At 34.8% G+C, this 18,081-nt stretch overlaps 2 protein-coding genes across 3 annotated transcripts; one reads left to right on the top strand and one right to left on the bottom strand.

Moving 5' to 3' along the window:
- Nucleotides 1-60: 60 nt before the first annotated feature.
- Nucleotides 61-11,359, bottom strand: LOC121415695 (ATP synthase subunit alpha, mitochondrial-like). Its single transcript, XM_041609002.1, has 11 exons — nt 11,193-11,359; nt 6,960-7,029; nt 6,140-6,309; nt 5,456-5,629; nt 4,633-4,799; nt 3,815-3,963; nt 3,294-3,445; nt 2,505-2,729; nt 1,975-2,082; nt 1,425-1,569; nt 61-929 (listed from the first exon to the last, which is right to left on the bottom strand). Exons 1-11 carry the CDS (start codon nt 11,256-11,258, stop codon nt 697-699), a joined length of 1,659 nt encoding a protein of 552 aa, XP_041464936.1. The 5' UTR covers nt 11,259-11,359; the 3' UTR covers nt 61-696.
- A 176-nt stretch (nt 11,360-11,535) lies between these two features.
- LOC121414808 (ARL14 effector protein-like) lies at nt 11,536-17,821 on the top strand. Of its 2 annotated transcripts, none has more exons than XM_041607863.1 (4): nt 11,536-11,570; nt 12,773-12,886; nt 13,338-13,480; nt 16,679-17,821. In XM_041607863.1, exons 2-4 carry the CDS (start codon nt 12,842-12,844, stop codon nt 16,881-16,883), a joined length of 393 nt encoding a protein of 130 aa, XP_041463797.1. In that variant the 5' UTR covers nt 11,536-11,570; nt 12,773-12,841; the 3' UTR covers nt 16,884-17,821. The 2 variants fall into 2 exon arrangements, with proteins under 2 accessions (XP_041463797.1, XP_041463799.1); XM_041607865.1 differs by lacking the exon at nt 11,536-11,570 and adding an exon at nt 11,592-11,654.
- The last annotated feature ends 260 nt before the right edge of the window (nt 17,822-18,081 follow it).

The following is an 18,081-nucleotide window of genomic DNA, read 5'->3' as shown; positions in this document are numbered from 1 at the left end:
TACTTATCTTACTCATTTGCAAATCTTGCAACAACAAAAAATCACACCAAGCAATGTTACTTCCATTTTTCTCATCAATAAATCTCTTTATTAGGAGAACCTGTCACATAACACGGTTCAAACATTTTCACACTACATTCTTGAGCCTTCTATCTGCAACTGTGCAAGATGAGGGAACAACAGTACATAATTTACCTTGCAAATATTTCTGTACGACCATGAAGAAGGAATACATGGCCAAAAATATGACCTACCAAATCTGAAGGATAAATAAATCTTCAATCTTTAGGATACTTCTGGGCCTGGTACAACAAGCTGAACAGATTCTATTAATGATTTTGTTGGGATTTCAGATGGCTCTTTTTAAGACATCTATTCATTTCAGAATACAAAAATGTGAACTAGTGCACAGCAACATAAAAGGAGCATTTTGGGACTTATGAGAATGTAGCAAGCTACTGTAAACTCTTTAATGCAATGATTCCATTCAACTTTTTAAAGTTCAATCATGGAATAAATCTGCAATTCATGTCATAAATCTCATTTTCAATGGTAGGTCTTTTTATACATACAATAATAAATCTGATCAAATACTGCGAGAGACATCACTCATCATTCCTATGACCATCTCTCGTGGGATTTGATTTTGGTTTGAAGAGGTTCCCCTCCAAGCGGAAGGGGTAGAGAAGTGGTCCCTTATGCCTCAAAGGTATCGAGGAACTTGGTTACAACGTCCTTGAGCTTCTCCTCGGTCTGTTGGCTGAGCTGACCTTCGCTGCGGATGGTATCCAAGAGGCCTTGGTGGCTGGAGCGGATGTGAGCAAGGAATTGTTCTTCAAACTTGGTAACCTTGGCAGGGTCGATCTTGTCCAGATGGCCACGGACACCAGCGAAGAGGACGGCAACTTGGTCCTCTACGGCCATAGGAGCTGGTAATGCAAGAATCAAATATCATACATTTAGCATATGATCTAATCAGAAATCACAACCTTTTGGACAGGATGGAAACCCTTTTATTTTGCAAATGCTCTATAATTAAATAATTCAAAAGACCATAATTAGAACAATAATCATTTACCTAATCCCAAATAATTTGCCCAGGCATGACCTGGTAAACCATAATCTACCCACAATACAAAGCTATTCAAAAGGTAAATGATTGTTAATTGCAAATATATGACAACTTTTATAAATGTACGTGGAAAGCTCTGGATGAAAGTGTGTGTTATAAAACTATACATGCCTTTACATTAATCAACTTCCCCAGATAACCTACACTTCCATACACTCTACACCATCAAAACACAAAGAATCTTGCTTGTTATCTAGTATGGCAGTTCAGAAAGGCCAACCTCTCCAACTTGGGACAAACACATCTCTACCGTACAATGATTCTTCATGAGCGTTAATGACGATAAACTTACTGTACTGTCCTTGTTTGAGGAGCTCGGTGAGACGGACTCCACGACTGAGAAGGTTCTGTGTGGCAGCATCTAAATCAGAACCAAACTGGGCGAAGGCAGCTACCTCACGGTACTGGGCCAGATCAAGCTTCATGGAACCAGCAACCTGGAACACGAGGATGCATAATATAATTGTAAGTTAAATCTGCACTGCTCCAAACTTACAAGAGAATAGGCAAGATTACACACAATGCTTGAATACTACTTATCATTGCTTGTAGTATATGTGTCCAACAATAATGCAACTCAATAACAGTGGATTTAGAAGAGCAGCTATACAGGTAATTAAACTAGGTATTGGGGAAACAAAAGAGAGATTTCATCTGATCAAAATATTGCCAATTCACTAATTTAGCAAGTTACTTGGACAACAGCAACAAAATCGCTTTACCTAAAATAGGGATGGCAAACATTGTCCAATAACCTCTAGAATAATAACAGATATCAATCAATGAGTAGATAACTAATTGTATCCCTGAATGCTTGAGGTAAAGCCAAGTGAAATATTTACCTGCTTCATGGCCTTGACTTGAGCAGCTGAACCTACACGGCTCACAGAGAGACCGACGTTGATGGCTGGGCGGATACCCTTGTAGAACAACTCGGTCTCCAAGAAGATCTGCAAGATAATCATTTTGACAATCATGAAAGACATGAAGACATACCATCTAATGCTAAATCTTGCTTCCATCACTTGAATGGTTTTTGTATGTCATGTACCTGCATCGAGTCAATGTCAGGTGCACCTGGTTGACATCCTAAGGATATTACTGTAAGTGCTGACAGAATATGCATTTAATTCAAACATTCATGAAAAAGGGAAGCTGTCTGAACGATTATAAAGGCTCTATAAAATGATAAATATGAATCTTAGAACACTTTAAACTCTTTAAATTCTCAAATACAAACATTTGAAGTGTCACTAATTATTCTCCTTGTCAATCCCAATGGCATGTATTCTTTTTTTCTCATAAACAAAATGAAGGTGAATTAAACTGCCTTGTAGCATCTTAAAATTATAATGTAGAGTAAGAGCCATACCTGTCCATCAGTGATGGAGATCACGTTGGTAGGGATGTAAGCAGATACATCTCCAGCCTGGGTCTCAATGACAGGCAGGGCAGTCAGCGATCCACCACCAAAGTCTGGGTTCATCTTAGCGGCTCTCTCCAAGAGACGGGAGTGAAGGTAGAACACATCACCAGGGTAGGCCTCACGACCAGGGGGACGACGCAGAAGCAGTGACATCTGACGGTAGGCTACAGCCTGTGTTATACACAACAAACAGAGGTCACTCATTAGGGTTACACAATGTAGCATACTTGGGGAAAAGGAAAAACATGGAACAAGTGGAAAAGTTTAGATTTTACACTTTCACGACCCTTTTCCCTGAACTGAGGAAGGGGTGTCTGGGGTTTACAGCCAGCTGCCCCTTATTAATTACAATTTGGTGTTGTCTTGTCTTGGTGTCTGAACGATGTAAAAAAAAAATACAATTCATATGTTCTTCTTTGATGTGGGTAGTATAGCTATCTATGTTTGGCATAAGAAAATGTGTTCCATTTTTTTTCCAAATAGCAATGGAATGTGACAGATGACCTTTGCAAACAACAATTTGTTCAACTGTGAAGATTCCTACTGTGATATATCTGTATGTGGTCGGCGATTTGATTTTTCATTGCAATTAGAGTTCATGATATGATTACCACTCAGTGGAAGAGGACATTTTTAAACTTCAAATAAATCACTTTGAACCCTATCCTTCCTACATCTCATCAAACAGGGTGATGATCTACATGTACCTCGATCTCAAACTAGAAAATGACGTACCTGTTTGGAAAGATCGTCATAGATGATGAGGGCGTGCTTGCCATTATCCCTGAAGAATTCTCCCATGGCACATCCAGAGTAGGGAGCAAGGTACTGTAGAGGGGCAGCATCAGATGCAGTGGCAGACACAATGATGGTGTATTTCAGGGCATCTGGTAATCAAGAATAGACTCCCATTAGACTGATAAAACGATAACTTCATTATGTATTAATTTTTATTCAACTACTAATTCAGACAATAAAATCCAACATTGGGTGGAATTAGTCAAGAAGCTATTTTAATTTACATCAGGTAATCTAACAATGCTTTGGTTGCTTTTATCACACACATCAAACATTGGCAACAATTTTCAAGATTTAATAAGATGATCTCATGAAACTTACTTAGTTGATAATAATGCAAGATTATTCTTCTCTTGTTCACTTATAACTAGCTTCCACCAGACAAAAATACACAACGAAGGCAGGAAATAAAACGTATCCACCCACCCCACCACTCCCCTCTATTCAATAAAACATACCAGAGTCTTGTAGCCTCTTGACAATCTGTGCTACAGTTGATCTCTTCTGTCCAATAGCAACATAGATACAATAGAGCTTGTTCTTCTCCTCAGCTCCATCGTTGAACCTCTTCTGGTTGATGATTGTGTCGATGGCTACAGCAGTTTTTCTATAATAATGATAGAAGATTCATAAGTCACTTAATAGGACATAGCAAAGCAATTTCAGCTACAGCTAAAAAAAATGTTGAAGAAAACAACCCAACTCCCATTTAGGAAAGTCACAATTCCTGGTTAATCATGCATAGCAAACTTTCTGCAGCTCCTTTCCTACAGATAATGACCATATTGGAATGAACACATTTTGGAATGGATAAACAATTAAAATGCATACTGCCCAATTTTATGAAAATATGCAAGGCAGATTGAGATAACGGGAAATTTATCATTTAATGCTAGGAATGAAAACAAAAGTTTATCTTAATATACAGGTTGGATCAATTATATGAATAACATGTACTTTTATTTCATTTTTTGGTTGTTCACTTATTTCAAATAAAATACCCATATAGGTAAAAATATGGAGGGGGGGAAGATATTTAAAAACATGCTTCTTTTTCATGTAACTTTTTATTCCCAAACAAGTGAAATTGTTTCAAATATCCTTTCATATCATCCAATCATTAAAGTATCTTCTATCCCAAATTTAAGTTTGTAATGCCATATTTTAACAAAAACACACCAACATTTTATTTTCACTGTACAAAGACTTGCAGTTTTCTTATATTTCAGCCGTTCTGAAAAGGTAACATTTCTGCAAATTATCGCCATCAATTTACCCTGTCTGTCTGTCACCAATGATGAGTTCTCTCTGTCCTCTTCCGATGGGTACCAGACTATCTACAGCCTTGATACCCGTCTGCATAGGCTCACGTACTGAGATACGGGGGATGATACCAGGAGCCTTGGTACCTACACGGGCACGCTGATCTGTGTTGAGTGGACCCTGGAGATTCACAAGGTGATATTAGAAAATGATTTGAACTAAATAACTCTTTTCATGTACATATACAACAAAATATGTTTGAACTAGAAATGACTCCTGAATATTGCATCATCAACATTGTTCTTGAAACACTAGGTAACTTCTCTTGTGGCATTCTCAGATACAAACTTGAAAAAGATACAGAACCAGAAGCATTCTGCTTTAAATTTCAATCGGGGGAGCGTTTCATGAAAGGACTTGTCAGATGTTTTATCCGATAAGTCCTGTTTTATCCGACAGTTTCTATAGTAACAGTGCTTCTCAACCAATCAGAATCCAGGAAAGTTGTCAGATCTGACAACTTGTCGGACGAAAATATTGATGAAACGCTCCCCAGGTGTTGAAATTTTAGAATCCATTGTAAGATTTTAAAAAAAATGTATAGCCAACTGGCAGAAGATTTAAATGACTTTAATATCTGTATGAGTTTTCAAGAATTTGTCAGTGTTGAATTCATTTCAATATTCTGCGTTCAAGCTTATGTAATTCAAGAAATTAGTTAATATTTTCAGTGCCACATGGTTTAGATCATTAAATGTTAAGAATTAACCCAAAGGGATTAGAAGTGGAAACTCGAGTGCACTGTGGCTTACCACAGTACCACAACAATGACTCACCTTGCCATCGATGGGTGTACCCAAGGCATCGACTACTCTGCCCAAGATCTGCTCACCAACTGGAACGTCTACGATAGCTCCTGACCTCTTGACAACATCACCTTCTTTGATGAGTTTGTCATTACCGAATACTACAACACCAACATTGTCGGGTTCCAAATTCAATGCCATACCCTGCAAATATCAAGTATATACCTCGGCATAATCATGAAAGTATGAAAAAACACAGAAAATATCTGCTCTCCTAAATCATTTTTATTTAGTTCATCTAAATTAGGTTGCCATAAAGTACTTCCTGCTTTTATTCTTGTGTGCCAAGTAGAGCTGAAATATACCTAAAAATGTAGTTCTCATCAAGGTAATAAAACTTTGTCAAATACATAAGGCAGCCCAACCAATATTTTAGAATACATTAAAATAAGCTACATTTTGTTCTTTTCCTCTGGGAGAGAGGGGGAGGGAGGAGTGGTTTGTGGGCAGTGGTATTTTTAAAAAAAATCCCATCATTTGTTGTTTTAGAAATAATCACACAATGAAGTGTGTAAAATTGTGCCCTGTAACATCAGTTACCGTGAAAATGCCCTTATGGTTATCACATCCTAAATTAATAAATCAAAGAAAAAGGTGCCCAACAAATCATAGACTTGCTCCTTTTGTTTTTCCTTTATCATAAATTAAACTTACCTTGAGACCACTGGAGAATTCTACCATTTCTTCTGCCTGAATGTTTTTCAGACCATACACACGAGCAATACCATCTCCGATTGACAATACACGCCCTGTTTCTTCAAGGTTTTCTTTGGGTGTGTGACCAAGAATTCTTTCTTCTAATATGCTAGACACCTCGGCTGTACCTAGAAAAATAAGATAGATAGAACATAAGAATGACTTCCCTGGTTTAGAAGAATTCTAGACACGTGAATAGTAAAATTTCTGTTTCTTATAAGACTTAATAATGAAGTGAAAGATCATTCATTTACCAAGAATATTTTGTTGTTAACAATTGCATAACTTGAACCGCTCTAAAGAAACTAGATGTTTTTTTTACATCCAGTTGAAATTTAAATCCTTCTGCTATAGCCAGATCTAAAATATTTCACATTAAGTTAGACCTACTGTAGATGTAACAAAAAACATGCAAGCCCATTCTATTGATTAACAATATATTTACCATTATACCATCTTTTTTATTGCTAAATGAAATTGGGGGGAAATACATGTATATGTAATCACAGTGAATAATTCTGCTTTACAAATTTGAATAGCATTTTTGGTCAGATGAGAAAAGCTCTCAAATAAGTAATGTACAGTCCTATGTAACCATATGCTTAACGAAAGACTTTATGCACAAGTCTTTCTAAAAATATGAACAAATTGTGATGCGATAGAAGGAAAATTATTTCCTGAATCAAGAAGCTTGAAACCTAATGCAAATGAACAATACTCTGACCTCTTACTGTCAAATATGTAAGAAATTGGAATCTTTAAAAAAAATTCCACTTACTCGGCCTCGGCGATGATGTTGTGAGATTTCTGTGTGATACAAAGGCGGCACCTATACATCTCTTGGCAACCTGGAAATCATAAGGAGGTCTCAAAATCATTATCAAGTTCACATAATGAAAACACGTAATAGGATTACAAATAAGGATTAGGACTGATTGGGTAACTTCAAATACATAGGGGAAGGTGGGGCAAGTTGAGCCACCAGCCCCAGGCCAATAATGAATGAGTCAGACATTGTGGTGGTGTCATGTATTGATGACCCTTAGCATAACCCCTAACCCCACCACAATGTTTTCAACTTTGAAACAAAAAGTATTTTTTTAGAGGGAAAAATATGAATTTCAGCCAAAAAAGTAAAAAAGAGTGTGAAATAAATAAGTGCATTATAAACACACACGTCTTTAAATATAATAAAGACATGATAACAACATTATTAGTCCAGGTATGGATCTTCATTCTTGTCATAGTCTTTTATATGATGGATGCATAATAAATGTGTGGATACAAAATTATCGCACTAAGTTCGGACTGGGGTAAGTTGAGCCAAACAGCATGGGGCAAGTTGAGCCATGGTAATTCCTATGGTAATGTATCTTAAAAAACAAATAAACCATAAAAATCGATTGAAATGCTGGCTGAAAGGAGCAAATTCACATGACTGCTCTTTTCCTTTTAAAGGATGTTAGTATTTATAGAGAATTAGCAAGTGAAAAGACTTTAAACAAAAAATTGACATGCTGGTTCTCCCCTCATACTTTTTGTACATAGTTTTTGTGGCTCAACTTCCCCCAGAAGATGGCTCAAACTTACCCCATATATGGGGCAAGTTGAGCCATTTGACATTGTTTTTTTAAAAGGTCACGATGACTTTCAGTGTGGGGATAGAAAGTTATATATAGGTGGAAAATATTTCAGAAGAATTAAATTTCAAGGCAAGGTACTTATTTTGACAAGATTATTAATCATATCAATTCTAACATGCAAAAAGCAAAAACTGTCACAACAATACCCCGCCTTCCCCTATACATGGATAAGAAGGCAAGAGCGTAAACAAAGGATACACCAAGTACGATCGAGAAAGGAAAAAAACAGAATCAATAAAAGAAAGCAAGTAACAAAACATCAGGAAAGGTTTTAAAGGGATTGTCCGGGCTGAAAATATTTATATCTAAATAAAAAAAAGAGTAAAATTCACAGAGCAAAATGCTGAAAATTTCATCAAATCAGATAAAAAATAACCTACATGTAGTTATTAAATTTCAAGTTTATCAATATTTTGTGAAAACAGTTATGTACTGGTATGCACATCGTCGTGAATATTCATAAGGTGGGCTGATGTTACATGTACATCCCCACTTTCCTTTTTCTTAAGTTATTACATGAAATCATAAATGTTTCATTTTTTCATACATGTGTAAATGATGTGTAAATGACAAATAACTAATGCACTTAATCAGTTGCTAATCCAGTTGTTTTAGCTCTTGGTAGAAAAATTTTGAATAAACATAATTTCATATAAGAAAATACAAAAGAACAAGTGGGATACGACATCAACAGCCCATCTAATGATTATTCATAGAGAAATGCCTAGAACTGTTTAACGGAATAATGTAAATCTTTAAAATTTGATAACTTCATTATTTGTTACCCAATTTTGATCAAATATTCAGCATTTTGCTTTGTGACTTTTGCTTTGTGTAATTTATTGAGATATGAATATTTCCAGTCTGGACATCCCCTTTAAGTGCATTAGTAATTTCTTGCTGCAACCTGTTTCATAATAATGGAGACAAATCATTTACATATTCATGGAGAAAAAATGAAACCATTTTGATTTCATCAGACCTACATTTTTGAGGAGCGCGATGGTGTTGACCAAGTGTAAAACGATCAAACGATAATTTTCAGTTAATGTTTACAACACCAAGTCTACATTTGGGACTACAATACTTACCGATTGCAACATCAAAGTCAAGAAAGAGCTGAATATTCTTAATTTTCCTGATAGAAAATAGATGGCCATTTCATGAATTTAAAAGATGAAAAATATAAAATTTTAGCAATTTGGGGGATTTGTTTTTTTAGGCAGGAGAGCAGTATTTTGTAAACGCAATGACCCAGGCCTAGTTTCACCACAGATTAATAGCAACACAGCTATTGCATTTACAATTTTAAGAAAAGAAAAATCTTCAATTTAGCATACATGTATTGTATTAAATTGATTTGAGCTCCTCAAAAAAAAATAAGGAGTGCGATTTATTGAGCTCCATGAAATTATAAATGTGGACTGTTTCATGTAAGAACATAAAGGAAAGTGATGTGACATCATCAGCCAGCTTAAATATTCATGAAGACATCCCTAGAACCGTTTCACCAAAACAATGCAAATCTTTGAAATTCAAGAACTTATCCAATTTTGATGAAGTTTTCAGTATTTAACTATTGATTTAGCTATAAATATTTTCAGCCGAGAGCATCCCTTTCTAAGACAAGTCCACCCCCACAAAAAGTTGATTTGAATAAAAAGAGAAAAATCCAAGAAGTATAACACTGAAAATATCACCAAAATCGAATGTAAAATAAGTTGACATGTTAAAGTTTCGCTTAATTTCACAAAATAGTATGCATATCCTGGTCGGTCTGCAAATGAGGAGGAGACTGATTATGTTATCCATTATTAATTTTTGGTATGAAATATTCTAATTTTCTCCTCGAGGTCAAGCGAAACAATTATTAATTCCTCCATTAAAATGTGGAATTAGCATTGTTTAATAATATTTTATGGTTCAGCTAAGTTGGTCCTTAAAAAATAGGCTTAATGTCAAATCGGTAAAAAATTAAATATTGTAAAATTCAGTATTTCAGTTTCATACAATAGAAAACAAAAGAAATAGTGAGGGACATCATGGACCATGTCATATTTGCATGTCGCTGAGTTGTGCATAACAGCGTTTTGTAAAAAAAAGGGAAAGTTTAAAATTTCCACTCATTCAATGAACAAGGTTATGATATAACCTTGTTCTCAGTTATATCTCCATGTGTGGCAAAATAAGGGTACCAATGTTTGGATTATTTTCTCTTTTTGTTTGGGGCAAATGCCTGATTTTTTTTACACTGACAGTTTCCATTACCATGATTACACCTATTATTCATATAACTTGGCTCTTATTTAAATTTGACACTTTGAATGATTTTTCTTAATTAAAAATAGAGATCAAAAAATGAAAAATTTCTTGCCACATTACTTTCCACCAATAGAGGGCGTACACAAAAATATGCCCAAAATTCAAGTTTTTGAGCGCTCTGGTGAATACAAAAATTATTCCCAAGTTACTAATGTAAAATAAATTGCAAATGTAAGGAAATTAGTCATTTTGGTCACAAAAGTGATATCTCAATGATTTCTTTTAAAGTGCGTGCTCTGTACAACATTGGCATACCATAGTTTTAGTCATGATAGTCCTACCTGAAGATTCCCCACAGGCAGGGTGGTAGCAGTGAACAAGTGAAAATTTCATAACTTTCTTATTTTACATCTTATTGATGAAATTTTCAGTGTTAGGCTAGTTTTATTTTTCTCTATTCATTTAAATCAACATTTTTCTGGGGTGGACTTGACCTTTAATAATCGCTTAGAAGTTAGATCTAGGCCCGGCCCTATTAAATCCAAATATCATTCCATTCAAAATTCCACTCTTGCCTACTATTTATAGACCTCTAGAGGCTCTACTTCTCTTTCCTCTCCCTTTTCCCTATTAAGTATTATTATCTTCTCCTTTTTCTCCCTCTTTTTCTTCTCCTCCTTCCTCATGTTTTACCGGTACTTTCTTCTTGTTCTTCCCCTTCGGCCGCCGGCTTCGCCCTTCTCCTATATGCTTATTCATCTTTTCCTCTTCCTTTTTTTCATATTCCTCTTCTTCATTTTCTTCTCCTCCTCCAGCTTCCCCCTACTCTTCCATTTTTACCTTCTTCATGTTCCCTGTCCGCTCTCGCTAATCACACTTTTCCTCTCTCCATTCTCTGTGAGGGTACCCGAGGGAGACCACGGCCGGCCGCGGCCACCGCGGGGAAGATCATGAAGATCGCGAGCGAGCTGCACCTGCGGCCAGCGCGGCGCCTGGTTGAGGTCGATGATATCGACACGGGTCAAGAAAATGTCCTCGCTATTTTACCTGCATAATAAAATTACTTGGTTCTGGACTATTTGATGAATCAGAAAGCGATAATTTACCTGAGGAGCTTGCCGAGACAAACTCCTGGCTGCAGCCGCAGCTAAACGAACAGAAACCTGGGCCATCTTTCTGGTCTGTCCTATTGCAAAAATGGCTAGCGGAGAAACTCAGCCAGTGCCGGTACGTACGATAACGAGCGTGCAACCAAATTATGAAACCCGTCACTGACACATTTGCCAATCAATGTTAAAATTCAAGATTTAAATAATTATTTTTAGTTACATTCTTGATGATTTTTCTATCATTTCTTTAAAAAGTTTTGAACATATTATTAATCATTTGACTGTAATACTAAATATAAATTAAATGTTGTTTTCATGATAAATATACTTTGTTTAATGAAACGAGCCAAACATGGCAGCCTACATGGTGTAACGGTATGTCATTTTTCAATTCTAAATTTATGGTTAAAAAGTTAGATCTATTGGACCTCGAGCTCAAGCCATTCAATATGTGTTGAAGTATCGAAACTTTATTTTTTAAGCCCGACAACTTACGTACTACCATTAAGATTCTTTACTTTGCCATTCCTTTATTTGCTACCCGATTCTGAAACTAGATGATGATGATGAGTTTATTAAATTGTGTACGGTACTAGTCCGATACACTGACAATTGTGTTGTTTGTGGGAGCTGACTATACTAGGGGCATATTCACGGTAACTGACGTTAAACGGCACAATTTTACACACTTTTAATTGTGTTTATGATATGGGAATTCGCAAGCAAATTCCCATGATTTAATTTTAGACTTAGTGTTAGTCATGTTAGTGTAGAAGCGCATGGCCAATATTGGAGACTGTTTCCATTCCAATGTGGGAGATTATCTCCAAATTTAAGGCAAAAATATATCAGACTCAGAGACTTTTGTGAAGAATTTGGGTAGGCCCTATCCAATTTCACAGGCAGTCTCCAGTTTTGGAGACCAATTTCCTTTGTTTACATTTGCGGCAAAAGAATTACCTGGCTTGACGGCAAATAAAAATGTGATAAGCAGATTCCTCATGAAAAATTACCCCTTTTCACCGTCTTGTTTTGATAAGGATTTTTGTTGTCAATCACACACAAAACAAATGGGCTTCTGACCTCAGTGAGACAAAATTTTGGGTGGAAAAAATCATGCTTTTGTTGGTGTTGTTTCTTTTGTCCTTTTGCAAAGCAAGTCTCCAATGTGGGAGATTGTCTCCCCTATTGGATCGAGAGTCTCCCATATTGGCCGTGCGCCTCTGTTAGATGAACATTAGAGATATTAAATGCACAATGAAAAGTGTGTAAAATTATTGCTGTGTAAACTACTACTCTACTAGCACTCATTCAATGAACAAGGTTATGATATAGTAATGTCAGTGAGTTACCATGAAAATGCCCTTAGGCTAAAGGCAACGTTTGCAGAGAAAATCTGTAACTTTTAAGCAATTTTAGGACTTGAAGATTATTTTTATGTGTTTTTATGACATGAGCTTTCTCAATTTTGTTTTCCTTTTTTTTTGCACTTCTGAATCTGATCGTGATCATCCCAAACCTAAAGGCAGGCTGAATTTACCTGTGTCCTTTTTCCTTTTTTTTATTTTACCTGAAAGATATATTGAATTAGAACTTGGATTAATCAAGTCTTGATCAGAGTTAATGAGCAGAGATCTGAAGAAAATATGGCAGAAAGCAGCAGGAATAGATCACGCAGCAGTAGAAGAGAGGTATGATTACTTAGACTGCATGATGTGACAATGATATTAATATATACTGATATGTGAATTTTCCATGTATCGCATCGCAATATGCTCCACTTTTTTTTGAAAGACTGCTATGCATAAAGTCTTTTTTAAAGCATAATTTTACATATGACTGTAGTCTTTACATAATTTGTTGAGAGCTTTTCTCTTATGACCAAAAATGCAATTCAAATTTGTAGAGCAAAATTATTCCCTGTGAAAACTAAGACAAAAATGAAATGCTAGATTTGCCTAAATTACATATAGAGATTAAGAAATCAAAAAAATTTTGAGATCATTTTCAAAGATTGGCTAGGTTGTTATTATTTAGGAATACTTCACAATTTTCACATACAGTTAGAGATATCATATTTAACTCATGTGAATTTCTTTTTAAAGTAATTAAATGCTTTATTTATCATCCTTTATTAAACAGAACTCAAAAATCTTGGAGAGTTTAATGTTCAAGAACCCTGGCAGGAAAGTAGCAGAGTTTGCTAACTTCAAACCAGAAGAAAGTGAGAGGGAAAAGCGTAAACTTCGTCGACTACAGGAAGAAGAGTATCAACGTCACTTGCAGTAAGCACAACATATGTGCTTCCTTAAAGGACAAGTCCACCCCAGCAAAAACTTGATTTGAATAAAAAGAGAAAAATTCAACAAGCATAACACTGAAAATTTCATCAAAATCGGATGTAAAATAAGAAAGTTATGGCATTTCAAAATTTCGCTTATTTTCAACAAAATAGTTATATGAACGAGCCAGTTACATCCAAATGAGAGAGTTGATGACATCACTCACTCACTATTTCTTTTGTATTTTATTATATGAAATATGAAATATTGTTATTTTCTCGTCATTGTCATGTGAAATGAAGTTTCATTCCTCCCTGAACACGTGGAATTTCATTATTTTAACATTTTTTCATTTTTTGCTTCAGGCAAGGAGGTCCTAATCATCAAATTCGTAAAAATTGAAATTTTGTATAATTCAAACAATAAAAAAACAAAAGAAATAGTGAGTGAGTGACATCATCAACTCTCTCATTTGGATGTAACTGCCTCGTTCATATAACTAATTTGTTTAAAATAAGCGAAACTTTGAAATGTCATAACTTTCTTATTTTACATCCGATTTTTGATGAAGTTTTCAGCATTGTCCTTGTCTGATTTTTCTCCATTGATTCAAATCAATATTATTCTGAGGTGGACTTGACCTTTAATCATTTTTTACCAGTTTCCTTTGTTTAGCAGGAATGAGCAATAGTATTTTCTATATCATAAATTTTATAATTTTGTTAATCAAATGTTACCCTGACATGACAGTTGATTTTTTTCAATTGATGTAGGGAATATATCAGTGTCAGCTGTTACAAAAACTGCTTGAAGAGAAAAATGTGGTTACAGCCCAGGATCCATGTCTTTTTTAATAGTCCTTTTCGATGAAAGCCAATGATACTCCTGGATAAACATGTTTTGTTTTATGTACAGCATAAATCATGTCATACATGTTGTAGAGTGAATAATATCATCCTAAGTTTGATGGCTTTAAAGGTCAAGTCCACCCTAGAAAAATATTGATTTGAATATATAGAGAAAAATCAAACTAGCTCAATATTGAAAATTTCATCAAAATTGGATGTAAAATGAGAAAGTTAGTTTTGCTTATTTTTCACAAAACAGTGATACACACAACTCAGCGACATGCAAATGAGAGAGACAATAATGTTCCTCACTCACTTTTTATTTTGTTATTATCGTTTGAATTATATGATATGAATATTTCATTTTTACAGATTTGACAATAGGACCAACTTGACTGAACCATACAGTATTAGATAGTGCTAATTCCACAAGTTCAGGGAGGAATTAAAAGAACAAGTCCACCCCAACAAAAACTTGATTTGAACAAAAAGAAAAAAAATCAACAAGCATAACACTGAAAATTTCATCAAAATTGGATGTAAAATAAGAAAGTTATGGCATTTTAAAGTATCTTTTCATTTCACAAAACAGTTATATGCACTTCTCAGTTGATGTGCAAATGAGGAACTGATGACATTACTCACTCTTTCTTTTGTATTTTATTATATGAAATATTTTGATTTTCTCGTCATTGTCATGTGAAATGAAGTTTCATTCCTCCCTGAACATGTGGAATTCCATTATTTTAACATTTTGTGCTTCAGGCAAGGAGGTCCGAATCGTCAAATTTGTAAAAATTGAAATATTGTATTATTCAAACAATAAAAAACAAAAGAAATAGTGAGTGAGTAACATTATCGACTCTCATTTGGATGTAACTGGCTCGTTCAAGTAACTATTTTGTTAAAAATAAGCGAAACTTTGAAATGTCATAATATTTTTATTTACATCCGATTTTGATGAAATTTTCAGCATTGTGCTTGTCTGATTTTTCTCTATTGATTCAAATCAACATTTTTCTAAGGTGGACTTGACCTTTAATCATCATTTAGCTGGCAATGAGGAGAAAACTGGAGTTTTTCATATGATAAAATACAAAAGAAATAGTGAGTGAATAACATTATCAGTCTCCTCATTTGAATACCTACCAGGATGTACTTATAACTGTTTTGAGAAATGAAGCGAAACTTTCAAATGTCATAACTTCCTGATTTTACATCTGATTTTTATGAAATTTTCAGTGCTATGCTTGTTAGATTTTTCTCTTTTTATTCAATTCAACTTTTCGTTGGGGCAGACTTTTCCTATAAAGGACAAGTCCACCCCAACTAAAACTTGATTTTAATAAAAAAAAGAAAAATTCAACAAGCATAACACTGAAAATTTCATCAAAATTGAATGTAAAATAAGAAAGTTATGGCATTTTAAAGTTTCGCTTCATTTCACAAAACAGTTATATGCACATCTCAGTCGGTATGCAAATAAGGAACTGATGACATCACTCACTCACTATTTCTTTTGTATTTTATTATATGAAATATTTTCATTTTCTCGTCATTGTCATGTGAAATGAAGTTTCATTCCTCCCTGAACATGTGGAATTCCATTACTTTAACATTTTGTGCTTCAGGCAAGGAGGTCCTCATCGTCAAATTCGTAAAAATTGAAATATTGTATAATTCAAACAATAAAAAAACAAAAGAAATAGTGAGTGAGTGACGTTATCAACTCTCTCATTTGGAAGTAACTGGCTCGTTCATATAACTATTTTGTTAAAAATAAGCGAAACTTTGAAATGTCATAACTTTCTTATTTTACATCTGATTTTGATGAAATTTTCAGCATTGTGCTTGTCTGATTTTTCTCTTTTGAGTCAAATCAACATTTTTCTGAGGTGGACTTGACCTTTAAGAAACCTTAGGTCAAATGGAAATTGTCATTCCCCATGAAGCTATAATTCATACTTGCCATTACTATGTCCCGTATAAAATAACCATTATTTATGGTTATTCAGCTTCAGCTTTCCATATGATTGCATACATAAAAATTCCCTGTAAAATTATTGATACAATTATTTGGCAGTCTTTCTGGATTATTATTTTTTTTTACTTTTAATATATTTATTTTTATATTATTCAATTTGATTTTAATATTATTCAATTTTTGTTCATTTTTATTCATTATTATAATTATTTTGGGGGATATACACAACTTGTGCAGGGGGATCATATGTCATTCTTTTGATGAATATTATGTGAAACATTGAAATCGAAACACTAATTTGCCCCCCCCAAAAAAAAAAAAAAAAAAAAATTGCTATCTGAAAATCTGATCTGCCTTTCATTCTTCCAGGAATCGCACCATGTACGATGCTAATGGTCATTTATCATCCAACGGTCAAGATCTGTGTGATTGTTTAGGTAAAGACTGCCCAGGATGTCACTATCCATGCAAGGAATGCGGGTCAGTCAAGTGCGGACCTGTCTGCAGATGCAAAAGGAAATGGGTTTTCGACCTGATTGAAGATGAGGGACAAAACTACTGCGTGAAATACTGACTGTATTGGATTCTACTCGAAAGTGAATGATGAAATTGGTGGGACTGGCCATACTACCATGGAAGTAACATCAATGGAAGTACTTTGGATAGAGGTTCTGTTATTGATATGGTGGATCAGAATAGATGAAACAGAAGGACTCCCAAGTGTTATCAATGTCACATTCTGGACATCCACTAATGAATGCAAGGACTCTGTGTAAGGCGGCAATGAGGTCCCCCCCCCCCCCCCTCTCCAAGTGACTTCTATTCATCAAAAAGAAATCCTTGTTTGGGGACGAGTTCATGAGGGAAGCGTTTCTTGATTGGAATCTTCTCAGTAGACTAAAATGTGTTCTACATTCTAATAATGAAGACAGGTTTGGACTTGGATGAAACATGAGACAGGGTTTCGCCTGAAAACAATTCATTTATCAGAATCAAATGTGTAATATCGGATGTGCTTTTCTGAAAGCCAGGAATTGGATGTAAATGGAGTCCATTTTGATTCATTATAGCTGGTTAGGTGTTGATGAAAGATTTTAAAAAAAACATTTCCCGAATGTAACCCAGTCATTTGACTGAAATACCACTTTTTGTACATTTATTAGTGAAAGCAATGCAGGGAATAATTTTCCTGGTATTGCATCGCAATTTGCTCCATATTTTTTATAGACTGCTACACATAGAGCCTTTTGTATAGCATGTTTTTACATAGGACTGTACATTACTAGGGCTTTTCTCTTATGACCAAAAATGCTTTTCAAATTTGTAAATCAAAATTATTCCCTGCAATGAGAAAGATTTGGATGAAACGTCTCTTATTTGATAAAAGAACTTGCTTTCATGCAGTCATACCCTTGTATGTTGCTGAATTAATAGAGTATTATGACCAAAGATCAAAGCAGAATAAATTGATTAGAGGAAACCAAAACCCAAGAAGAGAATCAATCTTATTGGAAAGAGTAAAATGAGAGGAACAATTTACAAAAAGTTTCATCAAAATCAGTTATGAAATAAGCAAGTTATTGAAGATTAAAAAGTCTTGTTGTACTTTCTATGTGGATCCTCAAATTGGCAAACGTGCTTCAAAATGGCTGACTTTGTGGACAACTCTCCATTTGTTTTGTACACATATTTTCAGATTTTCCCCTTTATTTTACGTATTTCACATTATCACCTCCTGACCTTGACATATATGGTGTGGATTATATTTTCCC

Source organism: Lytechinus variegatus, chromosome 5, assembly GCF_018143015.1.
Source record: "Lytechinus variegatus isolate NC3 chromosome 5, Lvar_3.0, whole genome shotgun sequence".
Taxonomy (NCBI): domain Eukaryota; kingdom Metazoa; phylum Echinodermata; class Echinoidea; order Temnopleuroida; family Toxopneustidae; genus Lytechinus; species Lytechinus variegatus.
Note: the sequence above shows the minus strand (reverse complement) of the source record. Positions and strands in the feature narration are given on the sequence as shown.

What these genes read in the sequence shown, in the direction of transcription:
- LOC121415695 (XM_041609002.1), bottom strand. Translation starts at nt 11,258, where the DNA reads ATGGCCCAGGTTTCTGTTCGTTTAGCTGCGGCTGCAGCCAGGAGTTTG. An exon ending in AACATCATCGCCGAGGCCGA is followed by an intron (nt 6,310 to 6,959) that starts GTAAGTGGAATT and finishes TTATTTTTCTAG; the next exon opens with GTACAGCCGAGGTGTCTAGC. An exon ending in ATGACGATCTTTCCAAACAG is followed by an intron (nt 2,730 to 3,293) that starts GTACGTCATTTT and finishes TGTATAACACAG; the next exon opens with GCTGTAGCCTACCGTCAGAT.
- LOC121414808 (XM_041607863.1), top strand. Translation starts at nt 12,842, where the DNA reads ATGGCAGAAAGCAGCAGGAATAGATCACGCAGCAGTAGAAGAGAG. An exon ending in CACGCAGCAGTAGAAGAGAG is followed by an intron (nt 12,887 to 13,337) that starts GTATGATTACTT and finishes TTTATTAAACAG; the next exon opens with AACTCAAAAATCTTGGAGAG. An exon ending in GAGTATCAACGTCACTTGCA is followed by an intron (nt 13,481 to 16,678) that starts GTAAGCACAACA and finishes TCATTCTTCCAG; the next exon opens with GAATCGCACCATGTACGATG.